The 13191-nt window shown below is 31.2% G+C and overlaps 2 protein-coding genes across 4 annotated transcripts in view; one reads left to right on the top strand and one right to left on the bottom strand.

Moving 5' to 3' along the window:
- LOC105459712 (poly(ADP-ribose) glycohydrolase ARH3-like) overlaps positions 1-2918 on the top strand; it is a 4034-nt gene extending 1116 nt beyond the window's left edge. Inside the window, exons 3-6 of the mRNA XM_011705953.1 lie at positions 1126-1347; positions 1461-1570; positions 1636-1846; positions 2000-2918. Of these exons, the coding sequence (XP_011704255.1) occupies positions 1126-1347; positions 1461-1570; positions 1636-1846; positions 2000-2179 (723 nt within the window). The 3' untranslated portion in view covers positions 2180-2918. The remainder of the gene's footprint in view (positions 1-1125; positions 1348-1460; positions 1571-1635; positions 1847-1999) is intronic.
- Positions 2919-5017: 2099 nt separating this feature from the next.
- Positions 5018-13191, bottom strand: part of LOC105459710 (BTB/POZ domain-containing protein 6) — a 42403-nt gene continuing 34229 nt past the window's right edge. For all 3 annotated transcript variants that reach the window (XM_011705950.1, XM_011705949.1, XM_011705951.1), the window contains exons 4-6: positions 6961-7226; positions 6034-6428; positions 5018-5291 (exon numbers count right to left, since the gene is read on the bottom strand). In XM_011705950.1, coding sequence (XP_011704252.1) covers positions 5073-5291; positions 6034-6428; positions 6961-7226 — 880 coding nt within the window. In that variant the 3' untranslated portion in view covers positions 5018-5072. The remainder of the gene's footprint in view (positions 5292-6033; positions 6429-6960; positions 7227-13191) is intronic.

The following is a 13191-nucleotide window of genomic DNA, read 5'->3' as shown; positions in this document are numbered from 1 at the left end:
TTAATTTTTGAATATCGCCGAATGAGCGAGTATCCGTTCGGCGAGTCCGGCCCACCGCCAATATTAGCGCGCGATCGTTCATCGAGCGCGGTTGCTTAGCGCGAGAGCCGTGACACGCGGCGAGCGGGGAATTGTTTATAGCGAAAATGGCTGTGCGTTCGAGCGGCTCATGGACGGTGGTGCGCTAGTATTGGCGGTGGGCCGAACGGATACTCGCTCATTCGGCAATATTCAAAAATTAATAACTCGTTAAATATTGCGAATTTTGCAAAATGGTAGAGGACTTTTCGATTCAGTTTAGTCCATTCTATCTACCCATGAGCGGTGATACACCTATTAAAAGACACCCTGTATATAAAATCATGCAAAATTAAGCAATAAGTTCCAACCCTGACTGAATAAACTTATTTCTACTTGATTATACAATATATTTTAATATTGGTCAACTTTTTCTTTATTATATTGATGTTATAATATTAAATTAAAATATCTTGCTCAATAATTCTTATTTATATGAAAATATATATAAAATATTAACAATAAATATCACAATTTATCTCAAGATTTAAGTTTTTTCAGTAAAACATCAAAGTTTTTATAAATAATACAATATAAAGTTTGCAAACGTTAGAAGATACTTTCTAGTTTCCTTTCTTCTATAATTATAACAGTATTTAACATAAAATGACCTTTTTTACCATAATGAGACTAGTCATAGTTTTTTGGACGCTGAATTCAGTATTGTAGAATTGCTCTATCATAATTTTGAGAATTTTGCGAGTAAAGTTGCAAGAAAGGACTATTTTTATGTACAAAAATTTATTTAAGGTTTGAAAGTCTTAACAACATACTTAATTTTAATTGCAAGAACACTTGTCTAGTAAATAGTACGTCGCATTTCGAAGTTATAATACTTGAAAATAGCCCATTTTTGCAACTTTACCTGCAAATTTTTCAAAATTGTGGCGTGAAGCAATTCTACAACCGGATTTGGATTCAGCATCCAAAAAAATCACGGGAAATGACTACTCTCGTTATGGTGTTTTTTTTTGGATTGTGTAATTGTTTTATATTTATGATTTCATAATAAATAGTAAATTGTAATAATCTCTTATATATATATAGGTACTCAAGGAATTTAAGAATCATGTGGAGGAAACAAATGTAAAAATCCCAGCAAAGAATTTATTTAACGGTGTAGGTTCTTATGGTAACGGCGGTGCAATGAGAATTGCACCTATTGCGTTATTCTCATACAACAATTACGATAAACTTTTACATTATGTCAAAGAAGTAACGGAAATTACACATGCACACGAGTTAGGGATTGTTGGCGCTATTTTACAAGTAACTGCAAATCAATTTTTATCAATAAAAAATACAATGTGTATACATATGTATATGTATTTGTATTAATATTTGATTTATATTTGTCACAAAACAATCCGTTATTATCACAGGCTGTAGCAATTCAACAAAGCATACATTTAGATCCCAGCGAAGAATTAAACGTTTTCAATTTTGTTGACAATCTTATAAACAAAATGGACAAAATAGAGGGTGATGCAAGGTATATTTTATGATACATATTGTGTACAGTTAGACAGATATCAATTATAAACGTATAAATTATAGTGGACTATATAAAGAGCGACTAAACACAGTAAAGGATCTACTTTCTGAGGATGGAGATGATCCCAATGAGCAAAAGGTAGCTGAAGAACTGGGTGTTACTGTCAGAGCTTTAGAGTCGGTCCCTACTGCGATCTTTTGCTTTCTAAGAGCACAGAGGAGCATAAAAAAGATACGAACTTATAATTGTCTCAGAAGAGCAATTCAATATGCCGTAAGTTGATCTTCATTAAGTTATTTGATTCGCGATAAGTTTCATAACGGAATTCATAGCGATATGATGGACCAAATAATTATTATCGATTTTATATAGCAAAATATATCAAAGTATCTTTTACATTACTATGTCTTTATTACTATTTTGTAGATTTCTTTGGGAGGCGACACAGATACGATTGCTAGTATGACCGGTGCGATCGCAGGTGCTTTCTATGGCTACGAAAAGTTCAGCCTACTACTTATAACGCACTGCGAAGAATGGGAACGATTTCAAGAAATGGCTGACAAATTGCTGGATGTAGCAACATCCAATGAGATAAATAAATGAATAGTATACATTTAAAAAAGTATATATTATATATAAAAAAATCGTGAGGAAATTTTTATTGAAATTGTTTTTAAATTAATTACCATTGTTATGACATTTAACAACTGTAATTAATTGCTAACTAATTTTGTTAATAATTTTGTTAATGCAAAAGATTTATACTCAATATTGTATTTTATTTACATTACTCCATTTATGAGCACCATGCTCCATCCAACAATTTACTACGTAGACATATTTCGTGCTAGATATCAAATTATAATTACAACACGCATTACCATTTATATTTTGCTATTTTATGTATTTCATATTCTTTCTGGTGTTAACATATTTCATTTTTAATACACAAGAAATAACGAATACATCTGGTAACTCAGTTTTATTTGGAAAACAAATCTGTATGACTAGTATTCATAATTCCGCTCGTTACAAAGTTGGACTTATGTCAGTATAATTGCGTTCACATTAGACTTATAATAAAAATAGAAAATAATATCAATATTCCATAAGTTTTATGTAAATAATATATGGGGATCAGAGAGGAGGAGAGACGTATATCGGAAACCGCTTGAATTCTTTCGTTCCAATCGGTTTCATTCTCTCAACGATCACAGAGATTTTAAATACAAGCATGGCCGCACGATCAGTCTGTAACTCTATTAAAGCACATGCTAAAAGTGCAAGTTCTGTTATACACATGTACGTCAATAATCCGATTAAAAGTAGTATATGGCAACAATATAAACGTCTCTTATACAAAACTATAAAAATTTACCGATTGTTTATCAATATAAAACAATTACTATTTCTTCAGTAACGTCACCATTTTTACCGCAGATACAATACGTTCATTTTCAGAAACTTTTCCTAAAGTATCCAACTCATAATTACAGTTTCATTCGTTGTAAATCTGATAGACATTTAGGTACTCTCAAAAAATGTGAAGACTCTGGATAAATAAAAAATATAAAATTTTTAAAAAATCAAATGGAGATATATCGGATAGATAAATATTTGACAACTCTCTCTCTCGAAGATCCGACTAACAAAATAATATATATCCTTGAACGCGTCAACTCTCGGATTCTTAGCCGCTCGGAATCTCTACGTACTATGCAGAATACAAATAATTTAAAGATTATATATACTCTGAACAGCAAATATGAACACAACGAAGTACGTCGTAATAACACTTAATAGGGTACGCATTTGTAATAACATAGACAATACTCTCTCATACCATACATTCGATTTACAAAAAAAATCTTTGGGAAAGGCGCTTATGAAAAAGGTACGTTACAGTATTGGACCTTAACATTCATATCCGTATAAATACATTTTTTTCCGACGATCGAATCAAAATCGAAGTCTCGTTTTCCTTGTAAAATTTGTAAAATTGAAAAATGCACAGCGAAGTCCTTGACTTTGTCCATCAACTGTAGCGAGAAGATTACTGTTGTAGTAGCAACAGATCTTGCGCTAAGTTACAAACAAGAGGATAAAATATCTCCTTAAGTAACGAAATATGTGTAAAACAATAAAATGTTTATAATATTAATGGAAGTGGTGTACAACATGATTGTAAATTTTCACGCGGTGGACGCGATCTCTACGTTTCTTTTAAAATAGTATCTCGCCGATAAAAGTCCGCCGAATTAAATACGCCCCTACAAACATTAAAAACGTTTCTTTCAGTATCTCAGTCTCTATTACCTTCAAAATATTGCCTATATATACAGGGTGCCCCAAAACGTGGATTTCCTCTTAAGTGCGGATTCTAATACTAAGATCTGCAAACATTCTAAGATGAAAATTCTACGAAAATGTCGAGACTATAATAGTTTTTAAATTAATAGCGATTAAAGTTGGCTAATCACAGAGCTAACATTTCGCGCGTTCAGGCACAAGTGATGACAAGTGATAGAGGTGCTACGAGGACCCTCTTAATAACGCCGAGATTATCATACAAATATGCAATAATATTTTTGCTGAAAAATTATATTTTTTTTATACAAAACCTATATTCAATTCTTTTCATGTTAAAAATGGTTTCTATTACAAAAATATTCACCATACGAGGCAAATGAACATAGTTATGAATTTATTTTGACAGTTGACACATATCGTAATATTTCATAATTGTATTGATATTTTTTTATATATTGCGATATTAATTGATTATTTAATGTACAAATAGGTTTCGTATAAAAGAAAAAATAATTTCTAGCAAAAATATTATTGCATATTTGTATGATAATCTCGGCGTTATTAAGAGGGTCCTCGTAGCACCTCTATCACTTGTCATATCATCGTGCCTGAGCGCGCGAAATGTCTCTGTGATTAGCCAACTTTAATCGCTATTAATTTAAAAACTATTATAGTCCCGACATTTTCATTAGGATTTTTGTCTTAGAATATTCTAAAAAATCTGTACTTAAAAGGAAATCCGCGGGTTTTGGGACATCCTGTATATATGTGTGTGTATGTGTGTGTGTGTGTATGTGTGTGTGTGTGTATTGATTTTAACTAGCTGACATATAATACGCTTAATATTTCGGCAATGATATAGAAATCACTTGTGTCTTTTCGCATTCATAAAAAATATTAAGAAGCAATATCTACGATTTATAAGTTTTATTTAAATTATGCAATTATACTGAATATCTTTTGTGGATTTGACTTGATTATCATATAGATAAACGTGTGTATACATCGTTGTTTTTTAGACAACTATCAAATGTCCATATCGCTCTTAATATTCATTATTTCGTGTCTCGATTCCTTGGGCGGAATTTACAATCGAAGAAACAAAGTGATGTAAAAAAAAACAACGAATAATTTTTTTCGAAAATTTGGAAGTTCTGCGATTAATCATGACGCCACGGTGCGATGTTTAGTCAAACACACAAGCTAGGATTTGTACGAGGCAATTTCCTATTCTAGCGCATGTTCTCTGTCCCTGACTGGCACACTCTCTCCTTCTATTCTTTCGATTATCCTGTCGCTCTTTTTTACCCGGCCTCAACATGTTGCAGTCTTGATCCTCGCGTTTATATGCGATTCTAGGTGCACTGGACAACTTAGATGGATGAATGGCTGCGCTACTCCGAAACTGTGGATTTTTAAAGAAAAATTTTCTTTAAGCTCTACCTTCTCCAATCAGTATTATTATTAACGCAAAATTAATCGGATATACAGAACAAATAAAATAAAGTGTATCAAATAAATCAAATTAAAATAATAAAAAGTGACCCAAAAAAGGTGGTTTTTTTCGCTCGTTTTTTTGGCCTTCGAGTTTGGGATTGGACTGTATGCTAAATGGTACCTTATAATGAGATATTAATCACAGAGAAGTTTCAGGTTGAGGTGACAATTGTTATCACAGCTGGACGGAGGGTCACTTATTACGTCTCTTTACGCTAAAATTCGATTTTTTTACATCCAAAGCGTTATTTACGGAAAACTGCGATCAACCTTTGTTGGCTGGATCAACCTTCTTAAAATACCGGACCTCACAAACCTGTGATAATTCCATAATGAACTTTGATTTCACCCCTCCCTCCTCCTCCAGTTCTGATAACAATTGTCACCTCAACTTGAAACTTCTCTGTAATTAATGTCTCATTATATATAAGATATCATTTGACACACAGTTCAGTCTCAAAATCGAGAGCCCAAAAAAACGGGCAATTTTTTAAGTCACTCTTTACTTAATGACTTTGATTTATGTTGTGTGTGTGTGTGTGTGTGTGTGTGTGTTTATTTATATAATAATAAAATAATATTTATATAATGCTTTCAAAGGATAAAACAGCAAAGAAATTCCCGAAATTAGAATGCTTATTCTCTCTTACGCTGTCATTTTTCGAGCTCTCGGGATGCCTGAGTATTTTAGAGACAATGTGGACGCACTCCTCATTGGTCAGGATTCCGCTCGCCATAGGGCCGCTGACGAATTCCCGATCGTTCATAAGCAGGTACCGTACGCTGAAGCAGACGTCGTCCGAGAGTACGGCTCTCTTGTTGACTGGCAGGGGTTCGATACCCTGTCTCCTACACTCCGCCGCGGCCCATCTGTCCAACGCGCAGAAGAGGGTGGACTCGCTGGGGATACTGAGAGTGTCGCGGCACGCTAACTGGGCGACCTCCTGGGCGCTGAGCTCCTCGAAGTGTTCCTGATTCAGCACTCTCGCCGGATTCGAGTCGATCACAGATAGGCACTTGAGCAGAAGATCGGTGCACACTGCAGCTGCAATGTGAAAATCGCTTAATTTCTCGAATTTGTATTATACTTAAATACTCTGCTCTTATAGTAGCAATCATTCACGGGAAAACCGATTTTGCTGATATAGATCTTAAAATTCATGGTTGAATACAGATCTGAAAATTATTTTGTTGAACCATAAAAATAATTATGCTGGAAACTCACACTGGTTGCTAGAATATTTCGCAACATAATGCTCATCATTTCATCAATATCGAGTTTCTAATGTAATTATTTTGATGATCCAACAAAATTATTTTTAGATCTGTATCTAGCTAAATTTTAGGATCTTTCAGCAAAATCATTCTTTTCGTGTTCCATTTTTATTATATTGCTTCATCAAAACTGTCAACTTTACAAAGCAGTCTCTAGACAATCAATTTGGTGCAATATTAATTATTGATGCATCTTTTAGATAAGTCAAAGCAAACACTCAATATAGCCTTTAAACGATATTAAATATTATGCAATAATATATTGATGGTTTAAAGATTACTTAAAGGGATGAAGGGCGTACCTATTACACCGGCGTCATCCTCGGGCGACGGTGGTGCTGACGGTGAATTCGGCGATCTGTCAAAACCGGGATCTCCCTCCCGCAGATCGTTCGCGTAGAGTCCGAGGCCTTGATAAATCTCGAGCACGGTCGACGGTGTAAGATGTTTCTCGAGATACGACACGGCGAGTCGCGCGAGTCCAGGACAAAGGTATTGATGAGCCGCGTCGAGCGTGGCCCTGGCCGTCGATACCGATATAAAATTGATAGGCTCATCGTGAAGATATCTACACAACAAGTTAAACTACTAGAAACAAAATCAGGAGCTCAAAAAAGAATCATCCTTGATGATTCCAATTTCATTTCCATTATCCATTTCATTGCCATTATCCAGGTAGAATACGGAAGTTATAATGATATTATTATGAAGTCAAATATGATATCATTAGAATGTCATCATAACTTTATTTGTCACTTATAAATGACAAATAATGCAATAATAATGTCATTATATCATTTGACTTTTGTGTTCTACTTGGATACATTTTCGGAATTTCACTTTCGAATGTCCATGAATCTCTCGGCAGTTTCAAGAAATACATATACGTATACACATATGTATAAGGTGGAGCAGTTAAAGCTATTGTAACACTTTTATTATTTATTATCTCTGAAAGTATGCGTCATAGCAAAAAATATTTTGAACAAATAAAGTTGTATGATCTGAAAAAGAACAAATAACGGTAAAATAAATTTTTTTAAATTGATTTTTTTTATGATTATAATATAATGAAGATTACTGCTTTTTTTAAATGAAATTATATGTCTTTTTTATATAATATGATTTCTGTAGTTATTAAAATATTAAAGCAAAATGATCAAAAAATCAATATATTATGAGATATTTTATTTTGACAATTTTGATACAAAGTATAAAATATCTCGTAAACTACTCATTTTTTTAGGCACTGTACTTTTATGCAGAACAATGAGATGAATTAACCCAGTGAAGCATACATTTTTCCTTATCTACGATTGACTTGAAAATTGGTACTCAGAAGTTTTCGAGGTTGCTGATTATAAATCTGAGGTCAAAATTTAGAAATTCAAAATGGCGGATTCAATATGGCGGATCCAAATTCGAAAAACAATGCAATTTTATGAAAATGTATATCTGGGGGTTCTCGGAGTCGCTGATTACGAATCCGTGATCAGATTTCCGAAATTCATGATGGCGGATCCAATATGGCGACTATAATCCGAAAAACAGTGCTGATCCAGTGTAAAATCGCTGAACCTCCAGATATACGTTTTCATAAGATTTGCTTTAGTTTTTCGAATTCGGGTCAGCCATATTGAATCCACCATTTTTAATTTCGGAAATCTGATCACGGATTCGTAATCAGCGACTCCGCGAGAACCCCCAGATATACAATGGACATCTAATAATAAAATAAATCAAAACCTGCAAAAAATAAAAAAGAGAAAATATAAATAAAATAGTTTTAGGAAACTACAATAAATATGTAAAACAATATTATAATATGTACGCACGGTATCAGAAATGCCTAGCCATATCTGAATTTGCAGGAGCACATATCCATACATATATTTTGAATAAACATATATGTATACATATCAATATATGTATATGTATAAGCCCGCGGTATCCCTGCAAGATCAGATGGCTAAGCATTTCTGATGCCGTAATAATATTGAGTGTTTGATAAGTCTAAATAATATTGGATATACGCGTGGCGTTTAATAAATCAGTGACTTAATAAGAAATGGCGCTCAGATCGCAAATTTGCAAATATTATTATTTATAATATTAAACAATAAATTAATAATATTATTATATTTTTGTCATTCTTTGTGTAAGCATTCAAAAGTAGATCTATCATAGTAGATTTTTAACAGCATTCGGAAATGGATATAAGTTTGTGTTTTTTTTGCAGTGGAAAAAAGTTAATTCCATGTGTTATATTAATAAAGCACTTATACTTTTTGCGTAAAAAAACCATTAAGAAAACATATTGTTGTAACGTGATTGAGAGATATAACTGATGATCTAATATTTGTAGTATTTTTAAAGATTTACACGAAATTAACTTTTTTCCATTATAACAAAAAAAACACAAACTCCGCTTTCAAATGCTGTTAAAGATTTATTATTTGACAGAGCTTCTTGAAATTTTGTGTGTTTGTCTACAAAGAATGGCAAATGTCTAAAATAATATTAAAGGAATTCATACACTTTAGACGATTTGGAAAGCACGCAGGGAATATTGGACCTTGTTTACCTTTTTTCTTACTCAATTTCATTTGCAAAATCGGAAAATTGTAATTAAAATTGTTCTAGTATCCGAGAAATATCTTTTTTCCATTTTAAACAGAAAAAAGTAACGATTGATTTTATAACTTTATCGAATTATGTCTGTGAATTTCTCTTTGTTCTAATAAAAATATATTTTAATGTTAAGCCCTCATCCTTTCCCATCAATAAAGCTTGAGAATCTGCAAGCTATCCTTAAGTATGTACACATTTTAACTTTTACATCGAAATGTCTCAAAAAGTATAACATAAAAAATGAGAAAAAATATTTCAGATAAAAGTTATACGGTCTGAAGGATAAATAATAGTACAAATAATTTTCCAAAAAAATTTATTTTTTAACATCTACATGGTACCGCCACTTTACACTATAGAATTATGTAATTTTTTTACATAATATGATTCCATCATATCATTTTCCTATAGAAATTTGCATATAAAAGAATTAAGGTAAAGCTATCAAAAATTTAATAGTTTATGAGATATTTTATATACTTTATTACGTCATATTTTGACATAAAATATGAAATATCTCATAAACGACATAAACTATCTTTCTTGAATTGTACCTTAATACTTTTATGCACAAAATAATGAGATAAATCGATTGGAGTAAAGTAAATATCTCAATTGCTTAAAAAAAATTTAGTTCAATATTGCAAATTGCATTTTTTTATAAATTAACTAAATATTTTTTAAATTAAAAATTTAAATTAAAATTTTTTAAATGAACTAAATATTTTCTTTACTCCAATTGGTTCATTTCGTTATTTTGTACATAAATGTGTTAAGGTACAATTATCAAGAAATCAATAATTTATGAGATTTATATTTCATATTTTATATCAAAATATGACATAATAAAGTAGAAAATTTAAAATAAAACGAAATTATCAAAGGCTCATAATCAAATTATAACAATAATGGAACTGTTGAGCTAGGTATAACGTGCTAATGATCTTTTTTGACTGTGATGGTAAACAAATTTTATTATGAAGCTACTTAATGTATAACAGACGTTTCAATCCTTTTACATAGTGGTCATCCTCAGTGGACATATAACGAATTAAATAATCAACTTTGTGTTGTACATACATGTAAACGCATTACGCTCGCAATTTATAAAAGTCCGATGTTTTACAATTCTTGTCTTGGTTTCTAGATTTTTTGGAAAACATCATCCTTAGTCCGTGACTTATAAATAGATGTATGTTTGAATATCCAGAAATCATATAACTGTAAGAGGAAAGCACACAATAGTAACAATCAAGATTGAGGATAAATGAATAACTGTATAAATAAATAATAAATAGATAAAATTGTGTAGAAATAAAATCAAATTAAATTATAAATTATGAAAAGTCATCTTGATAAAATGTGTGTAAATCAGAACATAGAAATCTATTAAGGTGAACGTAGTTATTTTTCTAAAAGTGTATATAACAGAAAGAAAATGCTATTAAGTACAAATAAAAAAAACGTCAAAAATAAAATTAAAAAAAAACTTACATTATTAAAAAACATATTCATACCATATTCTCCAATCATCATTGACACAATGTGCACGGTTTAAGAAGGAAAAACGTAATGAAGAGCGACTAGTATAGAGACATTGGGGAAAGGATAGGATGTGGAAAGGGTCGTAGAAGGGTGATGGAAATTATGTAGAAAAGACCTCAAGGATGGGGAAATAGGAATCCGATAATAATTCCGTATCGCCTGCTTGTTTAGTGCTTGAATTTGTTTTTTAATATATATCATCTCTGATACACTTCTTTCTATCCAAGATGATTCTTATCTCTGATATCTAAGATTCTGACATTATCCCAATCAAACTCATGTCTTTTAACAAGACGATGTTCAGAAATAACCGATGGAGAGCCATTCTTTTTGTTAATGTCAGACTTGTGTTCGTGAATTCTAGTTTTTAATTGCCTTTTTGTTTGTCCGACATATGAGGCCTCACAATTAAGACAATCAATCTTATAAACGACATCACATTGAGACATTCTATTTAAAATGTCTTTTCCTGTCGCTATAAGACTTCTCGAATTATTCGGAATAGTGTAGGCAATTTGGCAATTTAATTTTTTTGCAATCGAAGTGAACTCTTCCGATACAGAACTTACATAAGGAATAGTAAAATGGATCTTTCTGTTGTCAATTAAGACGGGATCGTCAGTGTTTTCAGGATAAAGTAGAAAATATTTTGTAAATTATTAAATTTTCGATAGCTTTATCTAAAACTTTTATATAAAAAACAATTAAAGAATTCAAACTATGTAAAAGAATTATACGAGTATAATCTGATATAAGAAAATGGTGGTATCCTTTATATGATCTTGAAAGATTAATTTTTTGGGGAAATAATTTTACCACTATTTGTTCCCTTTCAGATCGTATAACTTTTATAAGAAACATTTTTCCGCATCATTTATACTTTTCGGGATATTTCAATGAAAAAGTTAAAATTTATACATAACTAAAAATAACTTGCAGATTCTGAAACTCTGATGAAAAAGGATGAAGGCTTAGGTAACATCGAAACATATTTTTATAAAAACAAAGAGAAATTCGCATATATAATTCAACATAGTGATAAAATCAATCACTGCTTTTTTTGTTTAAAATGTAAAAAAAATATATTTCCCGAATACTTTTGATTACAACGGGCAATTCTTGACTAGGATTTTCGGTTCAGTAAGTGAAATTGAATAAGAAAAAAGGTGAACCCAATGTTCCCTACATGCTTCCAAAATCTCCTAAAATGCATAAACTCCTTTGCGATCTTTAGCGCCATTTCTTATCAAAGTCACTGACTTATCAAACAATCCATGTATATTCATATTACTTAAACCACACAATTTGCAAAAGAAAATCGTAAGATTTTTGTGTTATTTTTTCACATTTGTAAAATTTGTTTTTAGCAGATTTTATATAGAAACGAGTTATAAACATATGAGTTATTGGTTTTTACATTTTTAATTATTTAAATAGATCATGATTTTATCACAAACTTCTATAGATATATTAACTAAATTGTTCATTTTGTCGCATATTTAATGTCAAGCAGTATTCCTGATAGGAAAACTGCCATTTTTATGCTCCAAATTCACACATATCTTATACATATACTATATTTATACATAATCACATGACACACTCAGATTACGTGGTATACAGATAGTACACATTTAATGTGCATAAGGCGACACGAAAGATAAGGAGCTCAGTTACTTTTGATTCTTTTTAATACAAGTGAAATAATTTTGATAATAAATAAGCAGTCTAATTAGTATATAATAGAAGTCTTTAGTAATAAAGTGCAAGTTTAGTTTTCGAAAAATAAGTGAGTGTCTCTTTAGGAGACCTATGTCGGCAACGGCGACTTTTTTTTATCTGTTGATATTTATGGAATATCACGATATATACAGGGTCCCGAAATTCGCGAATTAAAATATTATAGCAAGAAAGTCTTCGAAAAATTAAGTAAGAAAGTTATTTGTAAATTTTTATTTTAAGCAGTAGTTTTTGAGATATAAGAATTTAAATTTAGCCAGTTATAGATTAGTACGCGCGTGAAGTGCGCGACTATTAACACTATCGACACGCTCACGGACATGTTTCCGTTTAACCGTATAATCTATAAATGGCTAAATTTAAACTATTATATCTCAAAAACTACTGCTTAACACAATAAATTACAAATAACTTTTTTACTTAAGGGGATATTCTAGTCTAGAGGCCAAATTTTTATGCTATTTGTGCGAATTTTTTTAAAAGAAAATATAAAGTTTTTTGGGACGGGATTTTTTCCTACATATTTATACATATTTGAAGCATGTTTCAAAATATTTGTATTTAAAAATAATTATAAATAAGCGCTGTATACAATATATAAGATCGGAAGAGCACAC

This window comes from Wasmannia auropunctata, unplaced genomic scaffold, assembly GCF_000956235.1.
Source record: "Wasmannia auropunctata unplaced genomic scaffold, wasmannia.A_1.0 LD334168.1, whole genome shotgun sequence".
Taxonomy (NCBI): domain Eukaryota; kingdom Metazoa; phylum Arthropoda; class Insecta; order Hymenoptera; family Formicidae; genus Wasmannia; species Wasmannia auropunctata.
The sequence above is the reverse complement of the archived record's forward strand: the minus strand, read 5'-3'. Positions and strand labels throughout refer to the sequence as shown.